At 37.9% G+C, this 26,632-nt stretch overlaps 2 protein-coding genes across 2 annotated transcripts; one reads left to right on the top strand and one right to left on the bottom strand.

Moving 5' to 3' along the window:
- Positions 1-4,707: 4,707 nt before the first annotated feature.
- LOC145802818 (uncharacterized) lies at positions 4,708-5,664 on the top strand. Its single transcript, XM_082895610.1, has one exon. It carries the CDS (start codon positions 4,708-4,710, stop codon positions 5,662-5,664), a length of 957 nt encoding a protein of 318 aa, XP_082751736.1.
- Positions 5,665-20,046: 14,382 nt separating this feature from the next.
- Positions 20,047-22,375, bottom strand: LOC145802817 (uncharacterized). The gene is made up of 3 exons (XM_082895609.1): positions 21,902-22,375; positions 20,169-21,721; positions 20,047-20,083 (listed from the first exon to the last, which is right to left on the bottom strand). Exons 1-3 carry the CDS (start codon positions 22,373-22,375, stop codon positions 20,047-20,049), a joined length of 2,064 nt encoding a protein of 687 aa, XP_082751735.1.
- Between the last annotated feature and the right edge of the window lie 4,257 nt (positions 22,376-26,632).

The following is a 26,632-nucleotide window of genomic DNA, read 5'->3' as shown; positions in this document are numbered from 1 at the left end:
TATAATGACAAGTAATCTAAGCTGACACTTCCGGTTAGATGTGTAGGCTATCTTTGGTACAAATGGAGTGAAGTGCAGTTATGAATCAAAATAACGTAGAAATTCACACAAATCCAATTATGGGATATCTCCATTGATTGTTTTTTATGAAAAATCATTCATGGGATCATGAAATCTTAAAACAAATAATAATGTTTCGTTTGGGAATGACATGGGTAAGCCTACAAAGGATATGACCCACCACTCAAGGCCCAATCCATGATTCAAATACTAAAGCCTAACATTCCTAAAACCTAACGTTACACCAAGCACCAATGACATCTGAACCCTCGGCAAGTAAAGAACCAGCCACATCAGCAGACAAAAATCCTGCAGAGTTATTGGACCACACATCAGCTATTAATGAGCTTCCCTGCAACATTTATTACGATAACCCTTCCCGTTGGAACAGAACGGCTTCACCATGAATAAGGCAAGGTAGAACATAGACTTTCGGCCAATGTGACAGCCAGGAGTAGACAAGGAAATGATGAGCAAATGATATCAGCAAGCTCCTAAGACAAAAAAGGTTAAGTTCTCTATCACAATTTCTATCCCAACATTCGATCACTCTCTTCTAACTTGCTCGTCGGAGGGTTCGCTAGGGGACTCCCCGTTCCTCGCTGAACTCTTGTACAAGTTTTGCTGGGAGCTCAATTGTAATAACTCTCACCACTGATTACTGATAAGCCTACTGATTACTGCTAAACTGAGACTAATCATAAATAGTCATTGAATTGATTGAAATACTGAACTGATTGATTAAGTATATCTGTTTAAGTACATACCTATCTGTTGACTGTTAAAATTATCTGTTTATGTGGTATGCTTTAAACTGCAAATTGAAGGCCTTATCCGCAGCCGAATCTGAAATTGATTGATGATTTATGATAATTAGAATTAATGTGATTTTATGGTGTATTTGTCCGAAATGTGATTTGGTATGATTAAATTAGATTAAATATTGATAAATTGCACTAATTGGCTTAATTCACAACTTTGCCACTTAGTGGCCCATTACTTGGAACATTTTTGAGCTCTCCTCATTAGACGCAACGCATTTCATCAGCCTTCTCCTTACTATAGCCGACTAGAGAGAGAGAGAGAGTGAGAGGAATAGAGTGATTTCAACAAATTTAGCTTGGTGACTTGAAGAAATTGAAGGTTAATTGCATAATTGAGCTTCCCTTCTCATAATTGAAGACTTAAGGTAGAGCCTTTACCATCTTGATTGTGTATTTAAGATAGTTCTTGCATGACTCATGTTACATTCATGTTATATTGAAGGATTAAGTCTAGAATTGGTTTTATATGTTGAATTGTAGCATAAATCATGCATGCATGTTGCCATTCTTGAGTTTGAAGTTATTGCTCATGAAATTCCTCATGCATGTCCATATTTTTGCATTGGATCATGAGTTCATCTTGTTTTGGAAGAATTAGCTCATTAGAGCATATGATTGAAGCTTTGAATTGGTTTAAACTCATGCATGTCATGTTTGAGTTATGTTCATGAAAAATTAGTTTGAAATTGGATTTAATTGAACTACCTTTGGGCTTTGATTTCTCAAATTGATCTTTGAAACATGTTATATTATGAGTTTTGAAGTGTTTTTCAGAAAATTAGCCAAAAAGGATCGAATTTGGTACATTGAAACTTGTTTTTGAGCTTGGGGTTCAAATCTGGAAATTCCAGATTTTGGACTCACGCTCGAGCGGAGTGACTGGCGCTCGAGCGTGAAATTCGTGCATCGAACACTTTACATTGTTTTACAGTCCGCTCGAGCGTGGTATTGGACGCTCGAGCGAGGACTTGTGTCACGAGCTCGAGCGGGTATCGAGCGCCCAATGGAGCGTGATTTTCACACATTCAGTACTTTTGGGTTCGTTTGGCAAGAAGAGTTTGGGGCTTTTTTGGCTATTTTAGCCATAAAAGACAAAATAGGCTATTTTAGCCACAAAAAACAAAACATCACATCCAACCCATAATTATTACACTCTTCTCTCACAAAAAAAGTCAAAAAAGCCAAAAAGCCAAAAAGCCAACCCACTTCCCAAACGGAGGAGCATGTTTTACAGTCCGCTCGAGCGGGTTAACTCACGCTCGAGCGGAGTTTTGTGTTTGCCTGTACGCCCGAGCGGGTAAAGCCACGCTCGAGCGGAACCTCTGTTTTCTGAAAATTCTGAAAATGTTTTTAAAGTGCATCTTTGCATCCTCATTCTATTCTAGGCATTCTTAGGCCTAGTTTAAGGCATCTTAATGAGGATATTGATGTAGAACCACACCGAGTCAAGATAAGGATTAAGTTATTATTTTTCCAACTGTGTAGCTTAGTGTGTGTTCACTCTGTAACTGTATAGAGTTGGCATCCGGAGACGTGTACTAGCTTATCTATAGCCCAGAACTCTGTGAGTAACAATGTTGTAAAGATATGTTCGAAAATGAATATTTTCTGAATGATCAACTGAACTGTTTACTGTTAACTGAATGAATGTTTGTCCTCTATTCTGAACTATATTGTGGCATCCTTAGCAATTACTGTTACTGTTACTGCTACTGTTATAGAGATTTCTATTAGTTCCTATTTTGGAACTTCTGTTTCCTGTTATGATGGCCATCATTGACTGTTCGGTCTTTCAAGACCTACTGTTTACTGTACTGTTCTGCTAATGGATGTATCACATATGACTGTTATGACTGAATGACTGATACACTGAATCAATTGACTGTTTTCAATACTGAAAGGATATTCATTCTTAACCTCTTTACGCATTATGTTATTCACTGGGCTTTAGCTCACTGCTCATATATATATGTAGGTGTTCAGGCACCAGACCGGAGCTAGGAGCGTTGGTTAGACTCCCTTTTGTCCAAGCTAACCATTGTGCCTCACTGCGAGGTTCCAAGCCTGTCAAGCTAGGACTTTTGGGGTGTTTTAGTTTTCCCCTTTTTGTATCTGTTTTGTAATTACCGTATAGACTGACTGATGTTGTACTGTACTGTTCTAATAGGGATTAAGTCCCTGTCCTGAATGATTGTATATACTGTACATACTGTTTTGGTACTGATTGTATATATATATAAAGTTTTTTTGCATACAGACTGTCACAGCTCATTGGACATCCTTTAATTACTGTTTGGTTTCCTCCAGCCCCTGTACTCTGTATTATTGTATTACTGTTAAGCAGGCCTTCGGTAATCTCGGATTACTGGCCGGTTACGGTGCTAAACCCATAGGGACGGGTTTGGGTCGTGACATCAATCCCTGGGTCATGGTTTGGGAAGCGTGGATCAATCCGACCCGTTCTATCTGGAGCCCGTAGCATCATCAGTTGGCGCCGTCTATGAGAACCTTTTTGCTCCGTGTGGTAGTTATGCTCATTACCACCAGAGACCTATTCTTGCCATCTTCGTGACATCCTTTACCTGCCACCCACCAAGGTGGATGGTCACAACTAGATCCATGGCTTCTCAACACAATGTTGTTGACCCCCAAGCCGACCCTCCTAACCTGAACAACCCACCGCAGTATTTTACAGAACTCACCAACAGCATTAACCGCTTAGCCAAACAAAACCAAGCCCTGATCAATGCTTTACTTTAAGGAAACCTTCCTATGCCCCCGTCACCACCTCAAAACATACCATTCAACTGGGAACGAGCCCCGAGCCATTTCCTCCAACAATTCCACCCATCCAACTTGGAGGGCTTGCGGCCCCCTCCTCAAAATATAAACCCCCCACCTCGAGCCCCACACCCACTGATCCAAGCAACTGCCCCCGAGGGAGAGGCCAGTAGTGTCCAGCCTCCGTTACACTCCGGTGATAACAACGCTCCTCTTTGGGATGCAGAACTCCAAGCCATGAAACTCCAACTTCAAGGAGTCATGCAGAACATACAGAATAAACCCTCTACCACAGCCAACTCATCATTCGTTGCCTCCATCAGGGACAAACCTCTAACTCCTAAGTTCAAAATGCCCTCGATCGACTTCTTCGATGGTACAACGGACCCAATAGACCACTTGGAGACTTACAGGACCCTCATGGTCCTCCATGCATTTCCTGATGAGATCATGTGTCGGGCTTTCCTCGTAACGTTTAAGGGGTCGGCTCGACTGTGGTTTAGTCAGTTGCTGACGGACTCAGTATCTACTTTTCAGCACCTAACTGACTCTTTTCTCAGTCATTTCATTGGTGCCCAGCGCCAGCGGCGTCCGGCAACTCAACTCTTCAATATCCGTCAGACGGAGGGAGAGTCGCTGCGCAGCTTCGTCACCTGTTTCAACACCGAGGCCTTGCAGGTGGTAGAAAATGATGACAATGTCATTCTCATAGCTTTCATGGCCGGTCTACGACCATCCGATTTCCTTCTTTCCTCTCCAAAAATCCTCCAACCTCCATGGCAACCCTCATCTCTAAAGCCCAAAAATACATGAACGCCGAAGATCCCCTAGCCGCCCGACAAGACTCCACAACCAAAAACCCAACCCCCAGAGAGAAGAGAAAGGACTCTGAAACCAGAAGCACCTAGTACACACAGCAAACACCTCAATATGCCGACCGACCTGCTTGAGCCGACCGGTCGGCACCTACCCAACCGCCCGGCCGGTTCGAACAATACACACCCCTTAATTCCCCTATAGAACAAGTCTTGAACCAGATCCAATGAGATTATCCCTTGAAACAGCCCTAACCGTCGTGGTCTCTTTCCAACCGGTGGGACCAGCACAAATACTGCCGCTTCATCAGGACCGTAGCCATAATACCGAGGAGTGTGTTAACCTCAAAGACCAAGTTGAGGGCTTGATTCGCCAGGGACGTCTCAGCCCGTTCACGGCAGCCCTCCCTCAGCAACGGCCAAGGACCGAACTTGCCAGAAATAACCACCGGTGCACCCCCCCTCGACAACTCGCACAACCTCACCAAGGCCATGACAGACCCCCACAACAACCCTGGGCACAAGGCAACCCTGTCCCCCCGGTTGGAGAAATCAGAGTTATTGCCAACGGACTTGCATGCGGAGGGCCATCCCGTTCAGCCCAACGGGCAAAACTCAGGAAAATCAGGCAGGGCTCAGATAAAGAAGTTGCAACATTGGACCGCCCCCTCAAACACCCCAAGCAATGGATAGAGCCCATCACCTTCACAGAAGCTGATTGCACAGGCATCCGTTATTCCCATGACGACCCCCTCGTCATCTCTGCTCTCATGTCCAATTACAAAGTCAGACGGGTGCTTGTCGACAATGGTAGCTTTTCGGACATAATCTTCCTAAATGCCTATCGCCAGCACAAGGTCGGGGAAGAAAGTTTATCCCCTCTCCAAACCCCACTGGTGGGCTTCACTGGAGATCGGGTGACCTCCATAAGCTCTATCGATCTTCCCATCACTATTGGAGAATACCCATGGCAAACCACTAAGTTGCTCACTTTTCTCGTCGTCGACTGCCCCTCTGCTTATAACATCATCCTTGGCCGCACCGCCCTAAACGCTTTTCAAGCTGTCACCTCCACGTACCATCTGGCCATGAAATTCCCTACCGACCTCGGCGTCGGCACCGTGAGGGGGAGTAGACTGTGGCCAGAGAATGCTACGCCACTTCACTCAAAGAGGTCAAGCTAAAGGAGGCAATGATCATCGAAGGACTTGACGTCAGAGACGAAGATGAATTAGTCAGGGGGGAACCAGTGGAAGAACTTGTTGAAGTTCCCATTGACCCCGCCAACCCAACAAAAACAGCCAAGATCGGTAGCCAATTATCCCCCCAAGCTAAGGCCAATCTTACAACCCTCTTGACCGAGCACAATGATGTGTTTGTCTGGACCCATTCTGACATGCCACGTATTGATCCCTCCTTCATCACTCATCGTTTGAGCATCGAGCCCCATTTTCGGCCCTTCTGCCAGAAGCAGCGCATTTTTCACCCGGAACGCAACGCTCTTATTGCTTCTGAGGTAGATAAGCTACTAGAGGCTCAGTTTGTCAAGAACGTGGACTACCTTAGATGGCTGTCAAATGTGGTCTTGGTCCATAAAAATAACGGTAAATGGCGACTCTGTGTCGACTATTCCGATCTCAATCGAGCTTGCCCCGAAGATAGTTATCCCTTTCCTCACCTAGATCTGCTTGTCGACACTACGGCCGAACATCAAATGCTGAGTTTATGGACGCCTTCTCTGGCTACAATAAAATTTTGATGCACTCGTCTAACCAGGAACATACCTTCTTCATCAATGACCGTGGAACCTACCACTACTGTGTCATGCCATTTGGGTTGAAAAATGGTGGAACAACCTACACTACAACAAGTTGGGTCTTAAATGACGAATTTTTTTTGTCTTCAAAGAGCTAATTTTGTCACTATAGATATTTGTGACGAAATATTTTCGTCACCGGTTTCGTCATTGAATGTTTGTCACTAAAAACCAATGTGACGAAAAATAATTTCGTCACCAATAAAATTACTTCAGCGACCAAATTTTTTGTCACCAATAAACAAGCATTTTGTCGCCAAAAATTCTCATTTTCGTCACCAAATAGTTATTCAGTACCATATTTATAATTTTAGTTGACGAATAAATTTGTCACGCATGTTGATCATTGATGAGGAAATAATTTCGTCACAATTAGATGTAAAGGTGATGAAATTTTTCGTCTTCAAAAGTCATATTTTTTTGTCACCAATAAAACAACATTTTGTCGCCAAAAATTCTTATTTTCGTCACCAAATAGTTATTCAGTACCATATTTATAACTTTAGTTGATGAATAAATTTGTCACGCATGTTGATCATTGATGAGAAAATAATTTCGTCACAATTAGATGTAAAGGTGATGAAATTTTTCGTTTTCAAAAGTCATACATGGGTGACAAAATATATTTCGTCACAAATATATATACGTGACGAAATTTTTAGTCACCAAACAACAAAATAAATAAAAACTTTCATATATAAACTGCAGTAAATTTTGTCACAAAAAAAGTTTATTAGTGACGAATAATCACTTTGTCATAATAACAAGTACAAATGACGAAACAAATTCGTCACTAAACTTGTTCCATATTTTATATTCAATTGAAATTATTTTTTCACAAATATCCCTGCTCATATCCCGATAGTTTTTAATTGTACTAAGAAATCCACTAGCTATTATACATCACTCCACAAAAAAATTCACTAAACAATTTATATTATAAATCAAAATATATCCATCAAACAACTTTAATAATAATCCATTAAGTATCACAAAAAAACCATCAAAGCAAATCCAAAAATGAACTAACGCGGATTCCACAAAAAAAAATCAACACTCAATCTTGATTTGCAACTACAACTAATCATCAGTTTAGGAAAAAAAATTCAACAGTTGATCTTCATTTGCAAGTATGCTTCTGAACGTCATCAAAACCAATCTGCAAAGAAAATAAACAAGGCAAACATTAATATATTATCAATTACATCTAAACTCATATATAAATAATTTTATTTTATAAACCAATTTAGTAGAATTGCATATAACAATTCAAAACTTCAAAGAGTTGAAGTGATCCTTGATGATAAAGCAACACGGAAATAGAGACTTAGTTGATGAGATGTATTACAAGCAGCTGGTGGGTAGTTTAATGTATCTCACTGCCACGAGACCGAACATGATGTTTGTAATAGAGAACAAATAAAAAAGAAAAACATGGTAGTATTTTGCACATATACAAATATACAAGTGTCCTTTATGTTTCACAAAATGATTTTGAACCCCAATGTAATTTAGCATAGTTGCCTCAGATCATATAAAATGACTGCAATGCCCAATATGACTTAACAAATATGCACTTGAATACCACTCCTATAAATGATAGAAAACTGCAAACTAATTGAATTCGTACTCCTAGACCTTGAAATTGCTCCAATACTGCCTATAATTTGACAAAGTATATTAAGCACTATAGCCATAACTGATTCAAAATGTGGTACAGGCTCCCTATGTTTTTCAAGTCACAATTGAAAGCATTGTGAATGAGGGGGTGTATTAGAAGCAAACATGCCATAATATGTCCGTAGGTGCAGCATCTTGTCAACAATACGTGTGTATTAAAGTTCTTACCAAAAATACATCAAGCACCAACCACAGTTCATCAAACTAGTTAAACCAGCCAGATCTTACCATAATTACAAAAAACATCCAGGGACTTTCAATTTCTTCGAAGCTTGTAAGATAAATCCTTTTGAATTGATTTACAAATTTTTCTGAAAATAACTAATGATCTGAAAACTTTAGATTACTTCCGTAATGATAATATAAGCTATTTTTTTGTCAAAATCAAATACTTTTTCCACTATAATCTATTCTCACACTTCCTCGAATCACAAAATTCTTAAAAATATCTTTCGGTATACAAAGGTAAGTTAATAAATCTAAAGCCTACCACAATGCAAAGACAAGGGCTAATCCAATCCCCACACAAAATGAATCACAGGGGGTCATAGATGAATTCTTGCTAATAATAGCTGAGTATTCATCTGAGAAAAGTAAACAAACAATAAAATTTGTAACTGTAACAGTATTCTCTTTGCTTTACTTTTTCCAGGTCAAAAATTTTTAGTTGAAGCAAATGGTGTAGTTAAGAATGCCTCAGCAAAGGCCAGCAAACATAAATCTAGGAATTAAGACTTTTGGGTTGTACCGTTGAAGCCCTTCAATGCCTTCTTATTTATACCAATTTGCATCCATGTATAAAGTAAAACAAACCCCTCAGTCCTAGTCATTACAACAAAGTTGACAATGATGGATGCATTTCAACTAAAACTTATATGAAATTTGAAAAGCAAACCTCATGTCTACAATGTATGCATTTTTAACAAAAAGTTGGGATTAGAGAACCCCAAAGAAAGGATTACTTTTTTTTACATCAACAAAGAGGGAAGAGGAAAGAGCATCAACCCTAAGATTGGTGAGAAACCAATCCTACAAGAGGAACCAAAAAAGACAGGAAAAACAAAATAAAACAGAACAACAAACAAACAGAGCATACACCACCAGCAGTATGCACAGGCCCTCCACTCATCAGGTTTAACAACATACACTAAAGGAGCCAGTAGCTGCACAAGAAACAGCTACACCAGCAGACTCCAGCAGGTTTAACATACAGCAGTAATTGCACAAAACTAGTAGTAACACCAGTAGCGCAAAAACCAGTAGCAACACACACCAACAGACTCCAGAAGCACCAAAGAAAGGATTACTTATCGCATTATTCAACTCAGTCCCGGCTGAGTTCAATTTCTGTTTTGCTTCTCAATCTTAATTTATGAGCCGGAAATCTTTACTAACCCAATCCAGTGTAAAATACAAACAAATTGGCAAGAGGGAATAATAGTGGAAGAGAAGGAGAAGGATTTTCTAAGAGTGTAAAACTCATAATGACTCCTATAATAGGTATCATGACAAGTAAATGTATTATATCAGTTCACTCATCCTGCCTAAACACGTGGTGTTATTTGCTGCACAAACTTGATACCTCTGTCAGCTGCCCTTCAATGGCAAAAACTGTTTGTGAGCCTATCTTTGATGCAGTGTTCCGGGTTGGACCCGACAGTAAGAGCATCTGGTTATGGAATATCTGCCTAGATCTGCTTGATGATTTTATTTTGATAAGAAGTAACGATTTGGATGATGACTTAAATAAGCAGGTAAATTATGAACCATCAGCTAAAACCCCTATTACTGGACCTTCGGTATTTGTTAAATGCTCATGGAAGCATTATCCCATTAAATGGTTGTCATGGGATCTGAATCGTTTGGACTTCTGCATAAAGATGATTCGTATTCTCATCAGTCAAGGTCAAGGATCAATGGTGACTGTTCCCAAGGAAATCAAGAGTTTGGCATGTGATGCTGCCTTGAGGATATTCAAATCTGTCCTGAAAGGAGTCCAGAACGTGTTAAAAAACTCATCAATTAATTATGATGAGGTTATGTTGTGTTTGAATACAATTTTAGGGTTGGTAAAGGAGATATCTTAGTCAAGTAGAGCTGGGTTGATTCGGATTGACAGCAAACACAAGTCTATGTGTTTACAAGCTTAATCCTGTTCCAGTCCCCACCCATTACCATCTCATTTACCTAAAAAACTAGCACTAGGGAGCACCAATCAGGGGACGACACGTGGCGCGCGCGGGGGGGGGGGGAGGGGAGCGTCCCAGGTAATATTAGTGGGACGCTCCGGGGCACCTATATAACTCCCTCCCTAACTCTCTTCCACCAGTATAATTTTCCAGAGAGTGACTTACGTCATCCGAGAGAGTAAGTGACGTCATTTGAGAGTGAGTTATGGCATCAATGCGACGTCGTTTTAGAGACGTCATCTTACATTAATTATTCTCCCAACTCTATGAAATTGGATATATAAGAACATGCATTAGCCATTGATGCCCCATATGAGAATTGTGTGCCTGACAATTCTAACAGATCGCTGCGCTATCATAATGTCTGAAGAAATACAACAAGCCGATCTTACAGATAATCTCCACGAAAATGAAGAGGGCGATTTGGAAACCCAAATCATAGACGCGACATCAAACGTACCGGCATCCAATATACCAATCTACAATCCAAAGATAGGCGATACAATGTGGAAAAAACTTACGTATAAGTCTATGATGATTGACAAATGCAAGCTAAGCTACAGGCCACAGTGTCCGTTTAATTCCACCGGTCGCGTCGAAGTCGAAATACGAGACACACGACTACGAGCAGATGATCAATTACAGGCCCGCTTTACGTTTCCAGTTACATGCCCAGTAGACATAACATATTTTGGAAACGCCTATGCTGCCGCAGATAAAAAAGGATGTCCATGGACAGGGTCCTACAAATTGCTTCAAACAAACATCAACGATGATGTGAAATATTGCAAAATGAAAGCCACATTGGCTTTCCAAACATCATCGTTCCCAGAGGAAATTACTTATCGGCCGCCATTAATAACTGTTTTGTCCAAGGTATTCAACAACAGCCACATGGATATTTGGCACGTGGAGCGCAAAATGACAAAGGCAAGACTAACACGCAGCAATTCCGAATCACATTTTCGATCCACAAAGACATTGTCAGCATCGTTGGGCCATTACGGTTCATCTGCCCAAAGAATAATGGCAGCACGAATGTCAGCAAGTTCAATTCGGGATGGGCCTGAATCATTCAGTCGGCGCGATATAATTTTGCCGACCCACGGCCCATCACTAATCAACACTGGCCCAAATAATCAGCCTAGCGGCCCAGCTGACATAGGCCTATCAGTTAGCGAGGCCAGATCCAATAACTCAGAATCATCAAGACTCACTACGGACGAGGTGTCCAAATTAATAGGAGAAGTTGTAAAAGCCGCAGTGGAAGGATCCACATCAACCCAGAAAGTAAATGTACAACGGAGGCAACTGTAAAATAATTTGTAACTAATATTTGTAATAAGAAGAAATTATTTTACTAGTAACAATATTTCAATCTACAATTCAGATACGCCCTTACAATCGATTTTGTGCGACATTCCCACACAAAATAACAAATAATTGCATTTTTTACAATATTATTATACGAGCCGCTAAATTGACCTAAACTATCACGGAATTCGGATACAACATTTTTTTCGATGTTGATAAATGTTTTAACGCCTTGACGGCTAACAACTGGATATTCATCATTTGATTGCGGCGGCATTAGAACGGGAACACGCCGCAATACAACAAAACGGTCTATTTCCGTGCCCCTGACCATACAACCAGTTCGTGGGTCACCACTGGACCATAGGAACCCACCGTTAAATGCATTACATCGATTTTGTTTTATAGATGTAATATGTTGACCGTGACATGGGTCAACGTAAACAGTTCATATTTGTAAATCAGGTTCCTGTATAACGTATGGCACAGAATAATAACAGATCACCCACGATGCAGAAAAATCAAGACGTGGGCCATACGTAGGTTAACTATTTACACCATCAGCTTGCGCTTGCCTTTAAATTCAAATTTCCCGCTTGCGCTTGGCTTTTTAGATTTTTAATCCTGACCGCAGATCTGGGCGCGGAGCGGAAGCCTTAGGCTACAACACGCCGCGAATTGCGGAAGGGAGCACCAATCGGGGGACGACACGTGGCGCGGGGGGGGGAGCGTCCCAGGTAATATTAATGGGACACTTCGGGGCACCTCTATAACTCACTCCCTAACTCTCTTCCACCAGTATAATTTTTCAGAGAGTGACTTACGTCATCCGAGAGAGTAAGTGACGTCATTTGAGAGTGAGTTACGGCATCAATGCGACGTCGTTTTAGAGACGTCGTCTTACATTAATTATTCTCCCAACTCTATGAAATTGGATATATAAGAACATGCATTAGCCATTGATGCCCCATATGAGAATTGTGTGCCTGACAATTCTAACAGATCGCTGCGCTATCATAATGTCTGAAGAAATACAACAAGCCGATCTTACAGATAATCTCCACGAAAATGAAGAGGGCGATTTGGAAACCCAAATCATAGTCGCGTCATCAAACGTACCGGTATCCAATATACCAAGGAAATCAAGAGTTTGGCATGTAATGCTGCCTTGAGGATATTCAAATCTGTCCTAAAAGGAGTCCAGAACGTGTTAAAAAAATCATCAATTAATTATGATGAGGTTATGTTGTGTTTGAATACAATTTTAGGGTTGGTAAAGGAGATATCTTAGTCAAGTACAGCAGGGTTGATTCGGATTGACAGCAAACACTAGTCTACGTGTTTACAAGCTTAATCCTGTTCCAGTCCCCACCCATTACAATCTCATTTACCTAAAAAACTAGCACTAGAAGATGGTTTTTTTGTAATGAAAACTTTCTGGTCACCAAGATGGAAGCAATAGGAAGCAACACCAACCCCCCCTCCCCCGAATTAGGGCCTACTTGCCAACCTTTTAGAATTGGCTTCAGTTTTTCTACATCTAAAATGGCACTGACAATAGGATTAGCATTAATCTTAATTCTGGAAACCCCATAATTTACTTTTAAATTACTTATCCTATCAAGAGTTCCAATGATTGAGTAAACATTTTATACTACTCTGAATTATGATGCTATTAACATAATGTTGCAACAATGATTAAGTTTTTTTTTTCATAAAATTGCAATTTTTAAAATGCTAAAGATCTGTAAACATTTTCATCTTTAAAAGTTACTTTCTTTGATATTATCATATGCATTGCAATTCGCATTGTTCAACAGCTATAGAAATATTAACTTTGCATAGAAACTATAAGGGCAGTTTGGTTATAAACATAATTTCCTCCTCTTGCTACTTGACATAAGAAAACTTTAGTTTTTTTTCGAGGGATGTTGAATAAGAGCAAATCAACTAAAATCTCGGGACACATAACCAAGAGATAGATGTATTATAGATGAAGATATTTGTTCTCCTATGAACTTAATATTTTTCTTGTTTTTTGAAATAAAATATATGTATATAGATAAAACATATGAACATACATTTTGGGGAAAAATAGATTGCAAGGTGACTTTTGGGGAAAAACGTAGTTCCAGGTTTCAAAATAAGCAGACGGAAATGGAGACTTAGTTGATGAGACGTATTACAAGCAGCTGGTGGGTAGTTTAATGTATCTCACTGCCACGGGACCGGACATGATGTTTGTTACTTGTCTCATAAGTACATATATGGCAAAACCAATGGAAATTCATCTACAGGCAGCTAAGAGAGCACTTTGATACTTAAAAGGGATTGTAAACTATGGAATTCATTATAAGAAAGGAGGAGATGGTGAGTTGTTGGCGTTTACGGATAGCGACTATGCCGGAGATATTGAAGACAGAAAGAGTACATCTGGTTACGTGTTTTAAATGAGTTCAAGTGTTGTTTCATGGTGTTCGAAAAAGAAATACAATCCAAAAGAATAATTAAAGCAAATAAAAAACAACAACAATCATAAAGTCATATACAAACCTGACCAACCCACTACCTGAGACTCAATAAATGTTCATTCATTTCTACTACTGTGAAAATCTCAATCAGAGAGACACCTATTATTAATCACATCACTAACTTAGAGCAACTCCCAACACTGCCTAGCAAAAATACACAAAAAAATAAACACATAGTTTTGTCTTTACTTCGGTTAGTGTGTATTTTAACTAGGGTCATGCTAAGTAAGAATTTTGATAATGAATCTATTTTCATTAAATACATCTTCAAACTTATTAAATCTTAGTTAATAAGTAGTCAAACCGCTGTACTTTAACTAGTATATACTAACCAACATGAGAAAAATAAAATGATAAAACGAGCGAGACTTACCAAAAAGGCGATGTACGAGTTCATGGGATACTTCATCCTCTAAATTGTCCTTTGAAACCTTGCTTCTTAAGAAACTCCATGATGCTTGATGTGATCTCAAAATGCTCGTCAATCGACCCATTCATCTTCCCTATCTCTTTATTTTGTGCTTGAATTTCCTCTTTTTGTACCTGAATTTCATGTTTATGTGCTGTAATTTCCTCTTTATGTGACTGAATTTCCTCTTTTTGTGATTGAATTTCCTCCTTTTGCTCTTGTATTTCTATCTCTAGACGCCTCACATAGTCACTGTCAGTCGAAGCACTGGAAGTCTTGATAGAGAAGGAACACCTCAACCCGAGTCCTTTAACATATCCCGACCTTGGCTTCAGCACCTTCACAGATAGCTCCTATGGAGTAATTGGAACCACACCAGGTTCGGAGCAATGTTTAGCTTGAATCTTTATCATGTCATCCTGTCATTTTATAAAATAAAAAAAAGAAAAATGAATAAAGATACAATTAAAATTGCAATCATCCTAATACAAAAGGTAAATATACATACATAATTCTTTTCGCACTCCGGAGAAATCCACTGCTTTGTGACATCATTAAAGTGCGTAGATTTGTAAACACATGGCAACTTTGGCAGTTGGCCCCCATTTGCAATTGTTTGATTTTTTTTGTTCCACTAGTAAGTTAAATAAGAACGATGGTAGTAGAATCATCTTTATAAAAAAAAAAGGGGAAAAAAAAATTAAAGAAGACCCACCGCCTCGTGTACCCTAACTGGGAGAGATTTTGATCCACACCTATGCTTCGTCTACAATTGATTTCTATTGTCAATGTTAGCATTTGATTGCTTCTACAAGGAGCAAGTTCCAATAGAAAAATATATATATTAGGAAGACAAGGAAATTGTCAACAATAAATAAACATAAGAAACGTTTACCAGCCAATTGGTATCATTCCACTTCTTGTCAATCAAGTTTTTCCATTTCTCGAGTTCACATTCAGGCGGTGGGTGGCTTCTAGCATACTCCTCTCCCTTAGCACTTTTAAGGTTCAGGTATTTTTTTTGTAGTCTGTAGGTGTGGCTGCTCAAGCTCCGTCCACACTTTGTTGCCACCGCTTTCCTAACATTAGTGGATTCACCTTCCATGTCAAATTGATCCTAGCAATAGCCATAAATCTTGTAAGTCATAATTAATTATATTACATTAATTCAATCAATTATGTAAAACTTTTACCGTTAGACGCTGAAACATAGGTGCCGTAACTTCTTCGTTGACATGTTTCCACCTGCGAATGCTAAAGTTTGGCAAGTGTGTTCGGACCTCAACACCAATATTGGAGACTAATTTAGAGGCATGATCCCCCACTGGCGCAAGATACTCCTGTGGTATGGGAACTTTGAGCTTTCCATCTTTCTCAACCATTGCTTGAACCTTAAACCTGCGTGTTAAGCCACAAGGGTGTCTACTAGGCACTATTGTAAAGACATTAGATTGACTGGTTAGTAATTAATTAAAGTGAAATCCTAAATACAATATAAGCAACTTTATTTTGTTGTTGTTGAATAAGTCATAAAATAAAATGATAACATATAGAGATATACAAGGGGTATTCCCCTGGCCTTACAATACCAAACAAAAAAACTAGAGCTATACAAGAGAAACAAAACCAAACAAATAAACTACAAAAAGAATCATCCTAAAATAAACCACATAGGAATGTTCATTTGCCACATGAGGAAACAAAGGCTATGAACACTCAATAGACTAGCCATAACAATACAAAATACATTTGCACAACCCTCAAGAGAGAAAAAGCAAGCAAAACTAGAGATTAAGTTGTGTGGATTAAAAGCTCTTCAGTCTGACAACAAGAGAAAGTACTCAAAACACGCTTGACTTAATGGGTATCTAAATGCCAATGATGGTTTCGAAATGAAATCATATGTCACAAAACAAGCAATATTGTCTACAGAGGTTCAATTGATGAAGAGAATAATTTAAAGGCAATAAAAATGGTAAAGTAAACTGTGTTCTCTGTTATATCAAAGTCAATGGCACACCCTTATCTAATGTTACTGTAACTATTTCAAAGTAAATTGCTAAAGTAAATTGTGTTCTCTGTGTAAACTGTGTTACTGTAATGGCATAAAGGTGATGTATTAGATGAAATCAAGTTCATTATGCACTAAGTTAGGTGCTAAACCAGGATACTTTGTGTAAACTGTGTAACTGCAATGATAACACAGTTTACACAGAGAACACCTAATGATCATTGGTTTAAGCATACATCATTACAGTAACACAGTGCATAATGAACTTGATTTCACCTAATACATCACCTTTGGTGACAGACTGATTTCAGTTTGGTTTGTAAACAATGGATGGTTTGGTTTGTACACAATGGATGGATGTTTGACTTGAATGGATGGATGCATTTGTTTTGTTATTGATATCAACACCGAAATAGATTGCAAGACCAAAACAGAACAAATATATTGCAACAGATATGGATGGATGTTTGACTTGAATGGATGGTTTAGATTAGTAGTAGTGTTGCTGCATTTGTTTTGTTATTGATAACAAGACCAACACAGATTGCAAGACCAAAATAGAACAGATATATTGCAACAGATATAGATGGATATTTGACTTGAATTGATGGTTTAGATTAGTAATAGTATTGTTGCATTTGTTTTGTTATTAATAACAAGACCAAAACAGATTGTAAGACCAAAACAGACCCAAAACAACACAGATATATGGCAACAGATATATTACAAGACCAAAACAACACAGATATATTGGAAGACCACAACCTCACAGATATATCTTGTCCAACCAAAACAGACCCAAAACAATACCAACACAGGTCCAGGACTGGAATAAAAAAAGTTTGCAGGTTGTATACATCTATTGTACGTGTTGTTTGTGCTTTCTAATAGTGACAACACAATCCATTAGTCCACAACCAATCCAGCACAATCCATCATCAATAACTATCTATTAGTCTATCACAATGCAATCCATTAGTCCAGCATCTTAAAGTTCAATTTCAGAAGAAAAAAAATTCAGCAAAAAAGGAATTTTGCACCAAGAAAGTTTTCAGAGAACAGAGTATGCTTTAACTGTTAGGCACTTAAGGTCAGTAAAATTTTTTTATTGAAAACTTTCTCTGCAATTTATTAGAGCAAAACTCAGTTTTCAGTAAGGCACTCAAGTTTTCTTTAACTGTTAGGCACTCAAGGTCTAGAACATTCATTAGAGTCTGTTCTTTTGCACCATAGAATTGTATTAAAACAAAGGATTTCATTTTAATAGTAAAATTCAGCAACTTACTGACACTAGATTGGGGAGCTGCCTCCCTCGGTGCCTCTATATCGCCATCAAGTGGTTGTGAGTGTTGGGTCTCCACATTGTCATGTAAATCCCTATTCAGAACAACAATTGCCTCATGCGAAGGTTGAGGAGATGACTGCACCAATCATTTGGGTGGCATTGGTAAGCCCTAAAAAACATAATACAAAAGCATAAACAATAAATACATAAAAATGGATAAGTAAAGATATGTATATGGAAACTCATCAAGGCCATTGTTGAAAATATGACTTATCAATAATTATGGAAGAGCATTGATCTAGGGTTCAAGTCTTTGCGAAATCTGTATTATTCATTCTTTGAAACATGGCAAAACGATGCAACATGTAGTACCACATTTTTCCCTAACTGGTTGCTTTTGCAGGTTTCTATCTGTGCTGGTGCCTTGTTCAGGAATTTGTTGTTGAGGGCCTACTGATGTGAGGTTACTTTTTTGGATTGGTTTCTATATTCCTAGTTTGAACACTGAAGTTGATGTTATGGAGGTTGCATGTAGGATGTATATTTTCTAGTTTTATTTTATGGCTTATTCACCCAAAAAAGTATATGGAAATATAAAGATGGTATTAACAAAGCATCATTAACAAATATATAGCTATGAGACATGATAACAAAAGAGAATGGCCATACATATAGTACCTCATCGTCAACACTTTCAAAGGACTCAGCATCATCAGTGTCATCTTCATGATCTGATGGTATGTAGTCATCATCATCTACCTCAACCCTAATGTTCTTTCCCTTCTGATTAACACGATTGGGCTGAGTAGAACCCATCAAAGAAGCTGCTAAACAGTTCAATTGTAGAGCATCCATTTTCTTTTTATTCTTCTTGATTGTCTTATTTCTTTCCATTTCGTACTCTGTTCACTTTTGTTTCGCTAGAAAACCTGGTTTGAGATATTGTTTCTCCCCTTTGGCCATTTTGATAACTAAAAAGCATAAATTGATATAAAACATAAAGCAGAATATTTACTTGAAGAGACACAACAAAATATAGCATAACTATGTAATGCATTAAAACCATATGTCCATATAGAAACCTAAAAAAAACAAAAACTAAATATCATAGTCCATATCAGGTTCCATATCAGGATCCATATCATCATCAAGTATGCCAAGTTCTTTATCTTTCGTCATCTCTACCATCTCTCTTTGTTTTATTCGGAATAACCTCAGCTTCAATATCATCCCTATGAAATCGAATAATATCTTCAATGTTGATCGGGACAATTGAGTTAATGTTTTCTTGTTGGAATGAATCATTAAATTCTGGTTGATCCGGTGGTTCTCCATCACCAACCTCTGGTACATCAAACACACCCCTATGTTGGACCTGTTGCACGACTTGCCAAGGTTGCCCCCATTTGGTGTCATTCAGGTAGAACACTAGTTTAGCTTGACTAGGCAAGATAAAAGGGTCAGATTGATACCATCGGCTTGTGACATCGATGCTTGTGCAATATGTGTCAGCTCTTACTGTTCTACTTCTACCAGTGTTACCGTGTTGTACCATTCACATTGAAAAAAAACAACTTTATTTTGACACAGGTACTCAAATTCCCAAATATTGCACAAGTGACCATAGAATTCGTGCATCTCTCCCTTGTAGTCCCCTTTGGTAAGCACACCACTATTTTGGCTCTTACGATGATTGTCTAATTCCTTCGTATGGAATTGTACACCATTGATTATACAACCCGAGTACTCTTTCACTAGCAAATTAGGACCATTCGCTAATGACCACAATTCTTCGGTTGCTTCTAGTGCTTCATCAACTCTCAATCTATTTATCTACATCCACATGCAATGTTCAACACTTGAATTATGTTAGTAATGTTTGTATTTTATACAAGCCTAATAGTGTTTGGGCAATTGTGAATATTAAAAATGACTTACATATTCTTTGAACCACTTTGGAAATTCCTGCTGTTGTATCTGAGTTATATCTTGTCCAGTGGAAATTTGTAACAAATTCTTGTGTTAAAATGTTAAAATATATATAATTATAAGAAACACGTACTGAAGATACTTCTCCATCTCAGGGCTATTGTATAATAAGAACCAATGAGTAATATCACGAAGTTCCTGTGACATCTCAACATGCTTTCTGATTTGGCCAATAGGACGAGCAGTTTCAGTGAATATTGTCAAACCTTGACGCCGGACTCCATAATCTTCATTTCGTGCATCTCGATTATGCACGGTTTCAATCCCTTCAAGATACATTGAGCAAAAAGTAATGCACTCCTTGACAATGTAAGCCTCTACAATAGAACCTTCTGGTCAAGCTCAGTTGTTGACAAACTTTTTTAAAGCTTCGAGAAACCTTGAAGAGACAACCAATTAGGATATTGGTTAGGCACACAACATAATCTACACCTTTCATTTGAAACTACAATTTTAGAAATTACCTTTCAATCGGGTACATCCACCGATATTGCACAGGTCCTCCGAGAATAGTCTCACGTGGCAAGTGAATGGCCAAATGAACCATTACATCGAAGAAGGCTGGAGGAAAGATCTTTTCAAACTTACATAGTATGAGTACTATGCGTTCCTCTAATTTCTCCATTTCACTTCGTTTGAGTGTCCTTGAGCATAGATCTTGGAAAAAGCTACCTAACTCAAAAACTGCTGTACTGATCTCTTTATCTACGTAACCACGCATCCCAATTGGAAGAATTCGTTGTATAAGTACATGACAGTCGTGGATTTTCAATCCTGTTAATCTACCATTTTTTGCATTCACTGATCTCAAAATGTTTGCCGCGTACCCATCTGGATACTTGACTGATTTCAAGAATTCAAAGAAACCCTCTTTCTCTTTAGGGGTCAGTGAGAAGCTACCTCGAGGTTTGACATATGATCCATCGGGATTTTTTGTCAGCCACAATTCTTTCCTTATATTCATATCTTCTAAATCCATTCGTGCCTTATCTGTATCCTTGTTCTTCCCATCAATTCCCAACATAGTTCCAACAACATTTTCACTAAAGTTCTTCTCCACGTGCATGACATCAATGTTGTGTCGAAGCTTCTTTTTCTTCCAATACGGTAGCTCATATAAGATGCTTACCTTTGTCCAATTTGGGTTCTGACGAGGTCTTTTCCTATTGCTTGGATGTTTTCCATATGTGACACCCGTCACGCTGGCCAATTGTTCTTCAATCTTTTCTATCGGTATCACCAAAGATCTCTTTCGTTTTTCATGCTTGCCATTATATGCTCTACTCTTTTGCCTTTCTGGGTGGTCATCAGGCAAGTAGCATCGATGGTTACTGTACACAGTCTTATTTCTTAAAGATTCAAAATACGGTTCGTCATTGCAAGTATAACAAGAGTAATGACCCTTTGTTCTCCATCCAGACATGTCACCAAATGCGGGCCAATCATGTATCATCCACATCAAAGCTGCATGCATGCAGAACGTCTCACCAGTCGAGGCATCATAGGTTAATGCACCATTTTTCCATAATTCATTCAATTCATCCACCAAAGGTCTCATGTAGACATCAATATCAATTCCTGGTTGTGATTCACCAGGAATAAGTAATGACAGCATGAAAAATGGGTCCTTCATAGCCAACCACGGTGGCAAGTTGTACGGAATGAGTACGACAGGCCACAAACTATATGAGTTATTCATATTTCCAAAAGGGTTGAACCTATCAGTAGCCAACCCTAGCCTCACATTCCGAGGCTCCAAGGCGAATTCAGGATGTTGTGAATCGAATTCCTTCCATTCATCACTATCTGCAGGATGCCTCAATACACCGTCATCTAGACATTTTTCATTGAACCATTTCATATCCTCGGCTCTCTTTCTCGACATGTACAACCTTTTCAATCTCGGTGTTAACGGGAAGTATCGAAGGACCTTACGAGAGATCTTCTTACCTCTACCATGATTTGTCTTGTATCTAGAAACATTACAATTTGGGCATTTATCTAATGTTGCATTCGCCTTCCAAAATAGCACACAGTCATTTACACAAGCATCAATGAGCTCGTATGACAAACCCGATTCACGTAGTATTTTTTTAGCTTCATAAGTTGACTTTGGAACCAAATTATCCTTCGGTAAAAGTTATGTTAAAAACTCTAGCATCATGTCAACTGACTTATTACTCTAATGGTTTGTTACCTTCATATTAAGTATCTCGATGACAAACTGTAACAAAGTGTAATTTGTGTAACCTGGGTACACCTCACGTTTGGCATCATTCAACAATTTATCAAAAGTGCGAACCTCCTGCTTCTGGGTTGTATTAGTTGATTCCCCTCTTATTCGATCTTCTACTAAGGCATCAATACCTCCCAAAATCTCATTGCCCTTAACAGGTATATCATGATGATGAGCCTCATTTGATTCACGGGGTTCCCCATGTACGTGCCAGATAGTGTAAGTTGAAATAATCCCATGTTGCAGCAAATGAATTTGAACAATTTGAAAATTATGACGAACAACATTCACACACTTTCGACAAGGGCACAAAATTTTACCATCTCGATCGATAACCGCCATTGCAAAACGAAGAAATGATATTACCCCATCATAATATGCCCGACTTATCCTTCTATCAACTGTGCTACCTAGTGCAATCCAACTCTTGTCCATGTCTCTGACTATGCCAAGTTAATCAAAGGTAGGTGAATAGGACAAATTTTAGATATATATATATTTTAATTTAAAAAAAAAAGTTGAAGTCCAATGATTATACTAAGTTATATAAATTTCAACCATATAATTCACATGAGAAAATAGCCAAAGCAATTTAGCGTAAACAGAAGAAGTATTCAAAACCAAAACTTAAACCACAGCAAAATAACCATCAATAAGAAGACAAATAACATAATTCAGAGAAAATTTAACCAATAAAGCAGTGAGCTGAGAGTAAAAAGCAATAACATAACACGGAAAGAAAGCCCACAATATGCCACATTGAGTTTCTAAAGCAGTCAATTTAAGTACTCAAGTATCCAAATGCAAAATGTTATGATTGAACTACACGTATTTGGAAAAATATATATATGCCCCGAATACCAGAATTGACACATCTATCAACTGCATTGGGATATTGAAAAAATAATACATTGGGAAACAATAACTATTTTGGCTCACATTTTACTTGGTAAACAAAATGTGATAAAATTCTGCAAAGGAACTTAATAATGTACGTAAGAAGCTATGCATATAAGAAATGAACGATGCCAATAGAATTGATAGCCACATGCGACAATTCCAATGAATGGCCCGAGACTATAATTTAGTACTTATGGCCTGTTACTGCAGTTAGTACTCTGTTTGATTTTCTCTTTACTCAACTATATACGCAGTCTAGAGAAGTTAAAGCAAGATATGCTAATTTAAGGGTGTAATATTCCAATTTTCATTAAATCGATAGTTGTGAGAGAAAAAATAATTAATTAATAACTATTGAGTAAAAACCTATGGATCTAAATTTTTATATAAAACAATGCCCAACTAATACACATTAATATCTAATGAAATGTTTCCAGAGTCAGTCAAATGAGTATGCCATACAGTGTTCCCATTAAGATATTACATAACTAACCAAATATATGCCACCAACATAAGATGTATGAATTTAAAAATAAATTAAAATAAAATGACAGGCCAAGCTATTGTATTGAAATATAGATAACCCCCATTTGCATCCTTAATATACTGGTTATAGTCACATAACATTGAATAAGACACCATACTGCCACATAGTCATAGTTTAGAATCTGATGCTTCAAAAATCTGGGAAAAAGGAGCTGTGATGGGTAGATATGGTGTGTAGCCTTTAGTTAAGCCTTAGTAATCATGAATGCCAAAAGTGATTGTAAATTGAGTAGAATGGTGACTAAGGAACCATGAAACTAATCCCTAGTAAGTTTACATAGACTTCATCTCGTTGAATCCGAATTGTGTTGCTAAGAAACAGATGACAGTGCAGGATAATACACTACAGATAGCTGGTGCTTTTCCTGGATTCTAGGATTGTCCATTTAATCTATTGATATAAACTTTTCACATTGTAACATCAACAAAACAGTCAAAACAATCATCAAACAGTAGAAGCAACTGTTTGTCAATAATGGTAATGAAAAAATGAAGAATAGTTCAAAAACTTTCCAAATATTAGTCTAGTGTATTAGTGTATTATAATAAAACCAGAATTTTAATGGACTATACACACGAGATCCATATTCAGGACTACGTTAAGGTAGTGGTTCAACAAACCAAACTTCAACCCAATAATTAGGATGGTTACATGAGTACTTTACTTCCCCATTTAGCTCTTTGTAAAGCCATATTTTCAGATAAAATAATGTCAGCCTTATCCTTTCTCCTTTTCTCCAATCATCTTCTTTTTTCATTTTCCTTTTTTAAAAAAAAATCAATAACATAATTTATAATAAGAACAAAATAAAAAAAAAATTTCCTTTCCAGAATCGAAGCTGAATACAAATTCCACAAATGTAGATATCATGAAGCAAGAATTAAGATTGGATTTTGTAAAAGAAACAGAACTGTTCTTGTCATATCATAGAATGAGTTCTTGGGCATGTCACAACAGAAAAGGAAAAGTTGACTGCAATTTTAAAAAAATATTAAGTACTATATTACTGCTTTGAGCTATTTTTAAAAGGTGGGAAAAGATAAATATATGATAAACTGATAACAACTTACCAAGGCAGTTAGTTTCCTTCTTATTATGTCTTTATTTTAAACAAGTTTAAACAGGTTGTTTCCGCTAGTTATTTATTCATAGCACCAGGCCAAACTAACCATAGCAGCAGCCAAGCAGCCCCACCAAAGATAGGACATCCAAAAATAAGTAGAAGGACCAACTAAAGACCTATTTTCCTACATCCAGCAGTTAGCACATCCAGGAAATCAAGGCAAATGGGCAGTAGCAAACAAGCAGCTTGAACTAGCAGTGCCATGGACATGGATTACCTAATGGAAGATGGGCTATGAACATGCCTAACAGAAGCATAGATTAACAAACTAAATCCATGTGCAGCTCACATGTATTCATGGGTTCTTATATGGTTGGAACTTGAAGCACACAGCAATAAAGGTTCAATTATCACTGATATATTGTAGTTGATATACTCCCCTCCCCCCCCCTCCTTTTTTTTTTCTTTCTTTCTTTCTTCTTTATTTTCTTGTGAAAATGTTCTAACACAATCCAAAGTATTGACAAATAAATAGTACATCATTTAGAGTGCTAGCCTAGCATTATCACCTAATAAAGCGATTATATATATATATATATATATATATTTTATGACCAATGTTCAGACTAGTTTACGCGCACCTCAAATAATATCATGAGAAGTACCTAACTTGAGCTAATAACATTGTGGCTGCAGAATTCGGTTCTTATTAGTTGTGTAGAACATGTTCAGATCCTCTAGAGTCCACACTCCGCAATTTCCGTGGAGTAGTTCAAAACAACATCATTTCACTTCAACAGCAAAAAGGAAAAAAGAAAAAAGAGGAGACAGAGGAAGACCAAGAAGAAAATGAGCAGAGATAAAGACTGGAGAAAGCTCTGCATTCAAACTAAAATGAATCTCTCAAACTTATCCTAAAGAAACATATAAATCATGGAATGGGTACAGACGAGGGAATGGGAAAATGGGTCTTTAGACAAGATGTTAGTATTGCTTTGCTTGTCATAAGATGCTTTAGAGAATCCCCCATGCTCTCACATTTTATCCTCAGCAGGTTCCTCAACGATGGATTACTAGGGCAATTTGATAATAATTTGGATGCTCTGAGAAGGAATTGTATGAAAATGACAAGTCTACGTGTTACACAGATGTTCTTCATACAGAACTTATAGACAAAGAAAGTGGGCTGAGTGTAGATTCTCTTGCCTGATGATTAGATCTTGCAACATTTTCTTTTCAGTTATGCTAGGTGCACAGGAAGAATTTTACAGAACGGGAATGTGACCCAAAATGTTCACATTGTTGTGAATGTTTTCTCACATTTATGCATTATGTAGAGAATTACCTCTCTCTATGCGATACATGATTGATAATAACCTGTAGATTCAAATTGGAGAAATATTTTGTGCTTATTGTTTAAGGGGGATTTGAACATAGACATGGAGCTTAATATCCATGGTTCCTGATATCACCACTGCACAACAATTGCTAAAATAATAAGATTTTCATCAAATTCTCACGATTAGTTCATTTAATTTCCTTTTGTTTTTGTAAATGGAAGTGTCATTTACCATTATAAGATAATGATTATTTCATAGCAAGATTAAGAAATGACTTCTGTTTCATTTAACTGAATCAAACATTATCCCAAAGTTATTCCAGTCGCATCCTGAATGTGATGGAATGTAAGTCATTGGATAGCCCTATTCTTGTATAGCCGACCAATTTGACATGAAAGTGCAAAGTGTCATTCACAGCAACAACCTTGTACAACAGATGAATTCCTTGTGTATCCCTCAGTTTTGGGGCATTCACTGTTGCTGTAATTAGTTGCAACTTAATCTGTCCCGTATGGTATGTGGTTTGAAAAAAGAAACCCCGCACGTATAGAGAAGTTTATAGTGATATAAACTATAAATTCGGACATCTTAAATTCGTTTTTTTGAGTAACATACATATACAGCATTAATTCTGAAAATTAATTTCAAAATTTAGGGAAAACATTAATTTTGAAAATTAGGGAAAACAGAGATTGAAAAATAGAGAAATTAAGTGAGAGAGAGGGAGAGAGAAAGAGGAGCCATACCTGATGGAAGAGAATGCACAGCAGTAAAGGAGATACAACGTCTGTGGCAACGCTGAAGGAGGAGAACAGGGACGTTGGCAGCGGCGCTGGAGAAGA

This window comes from Camellia sinensis, chromosome 11, assembly GCF_055761805.1.
Source record: "Camellia sinensis isolate YWXY chromosome 11, ASM5576180v1, whole genome shotgun sequence".
In the NCBI taxonomy this organism is placed as follows: domain Eukaryota; kingdom Viridiplantae; phylum Streptophyta; class Magnoliopsida; order Ericales; family Theaceae; genus Camellia; species Camellia sinensis.
Note: the sequence above shows the minus strand (reverse complement) of the source record. Positions and strands in the feature narration are given on the sequence as shown.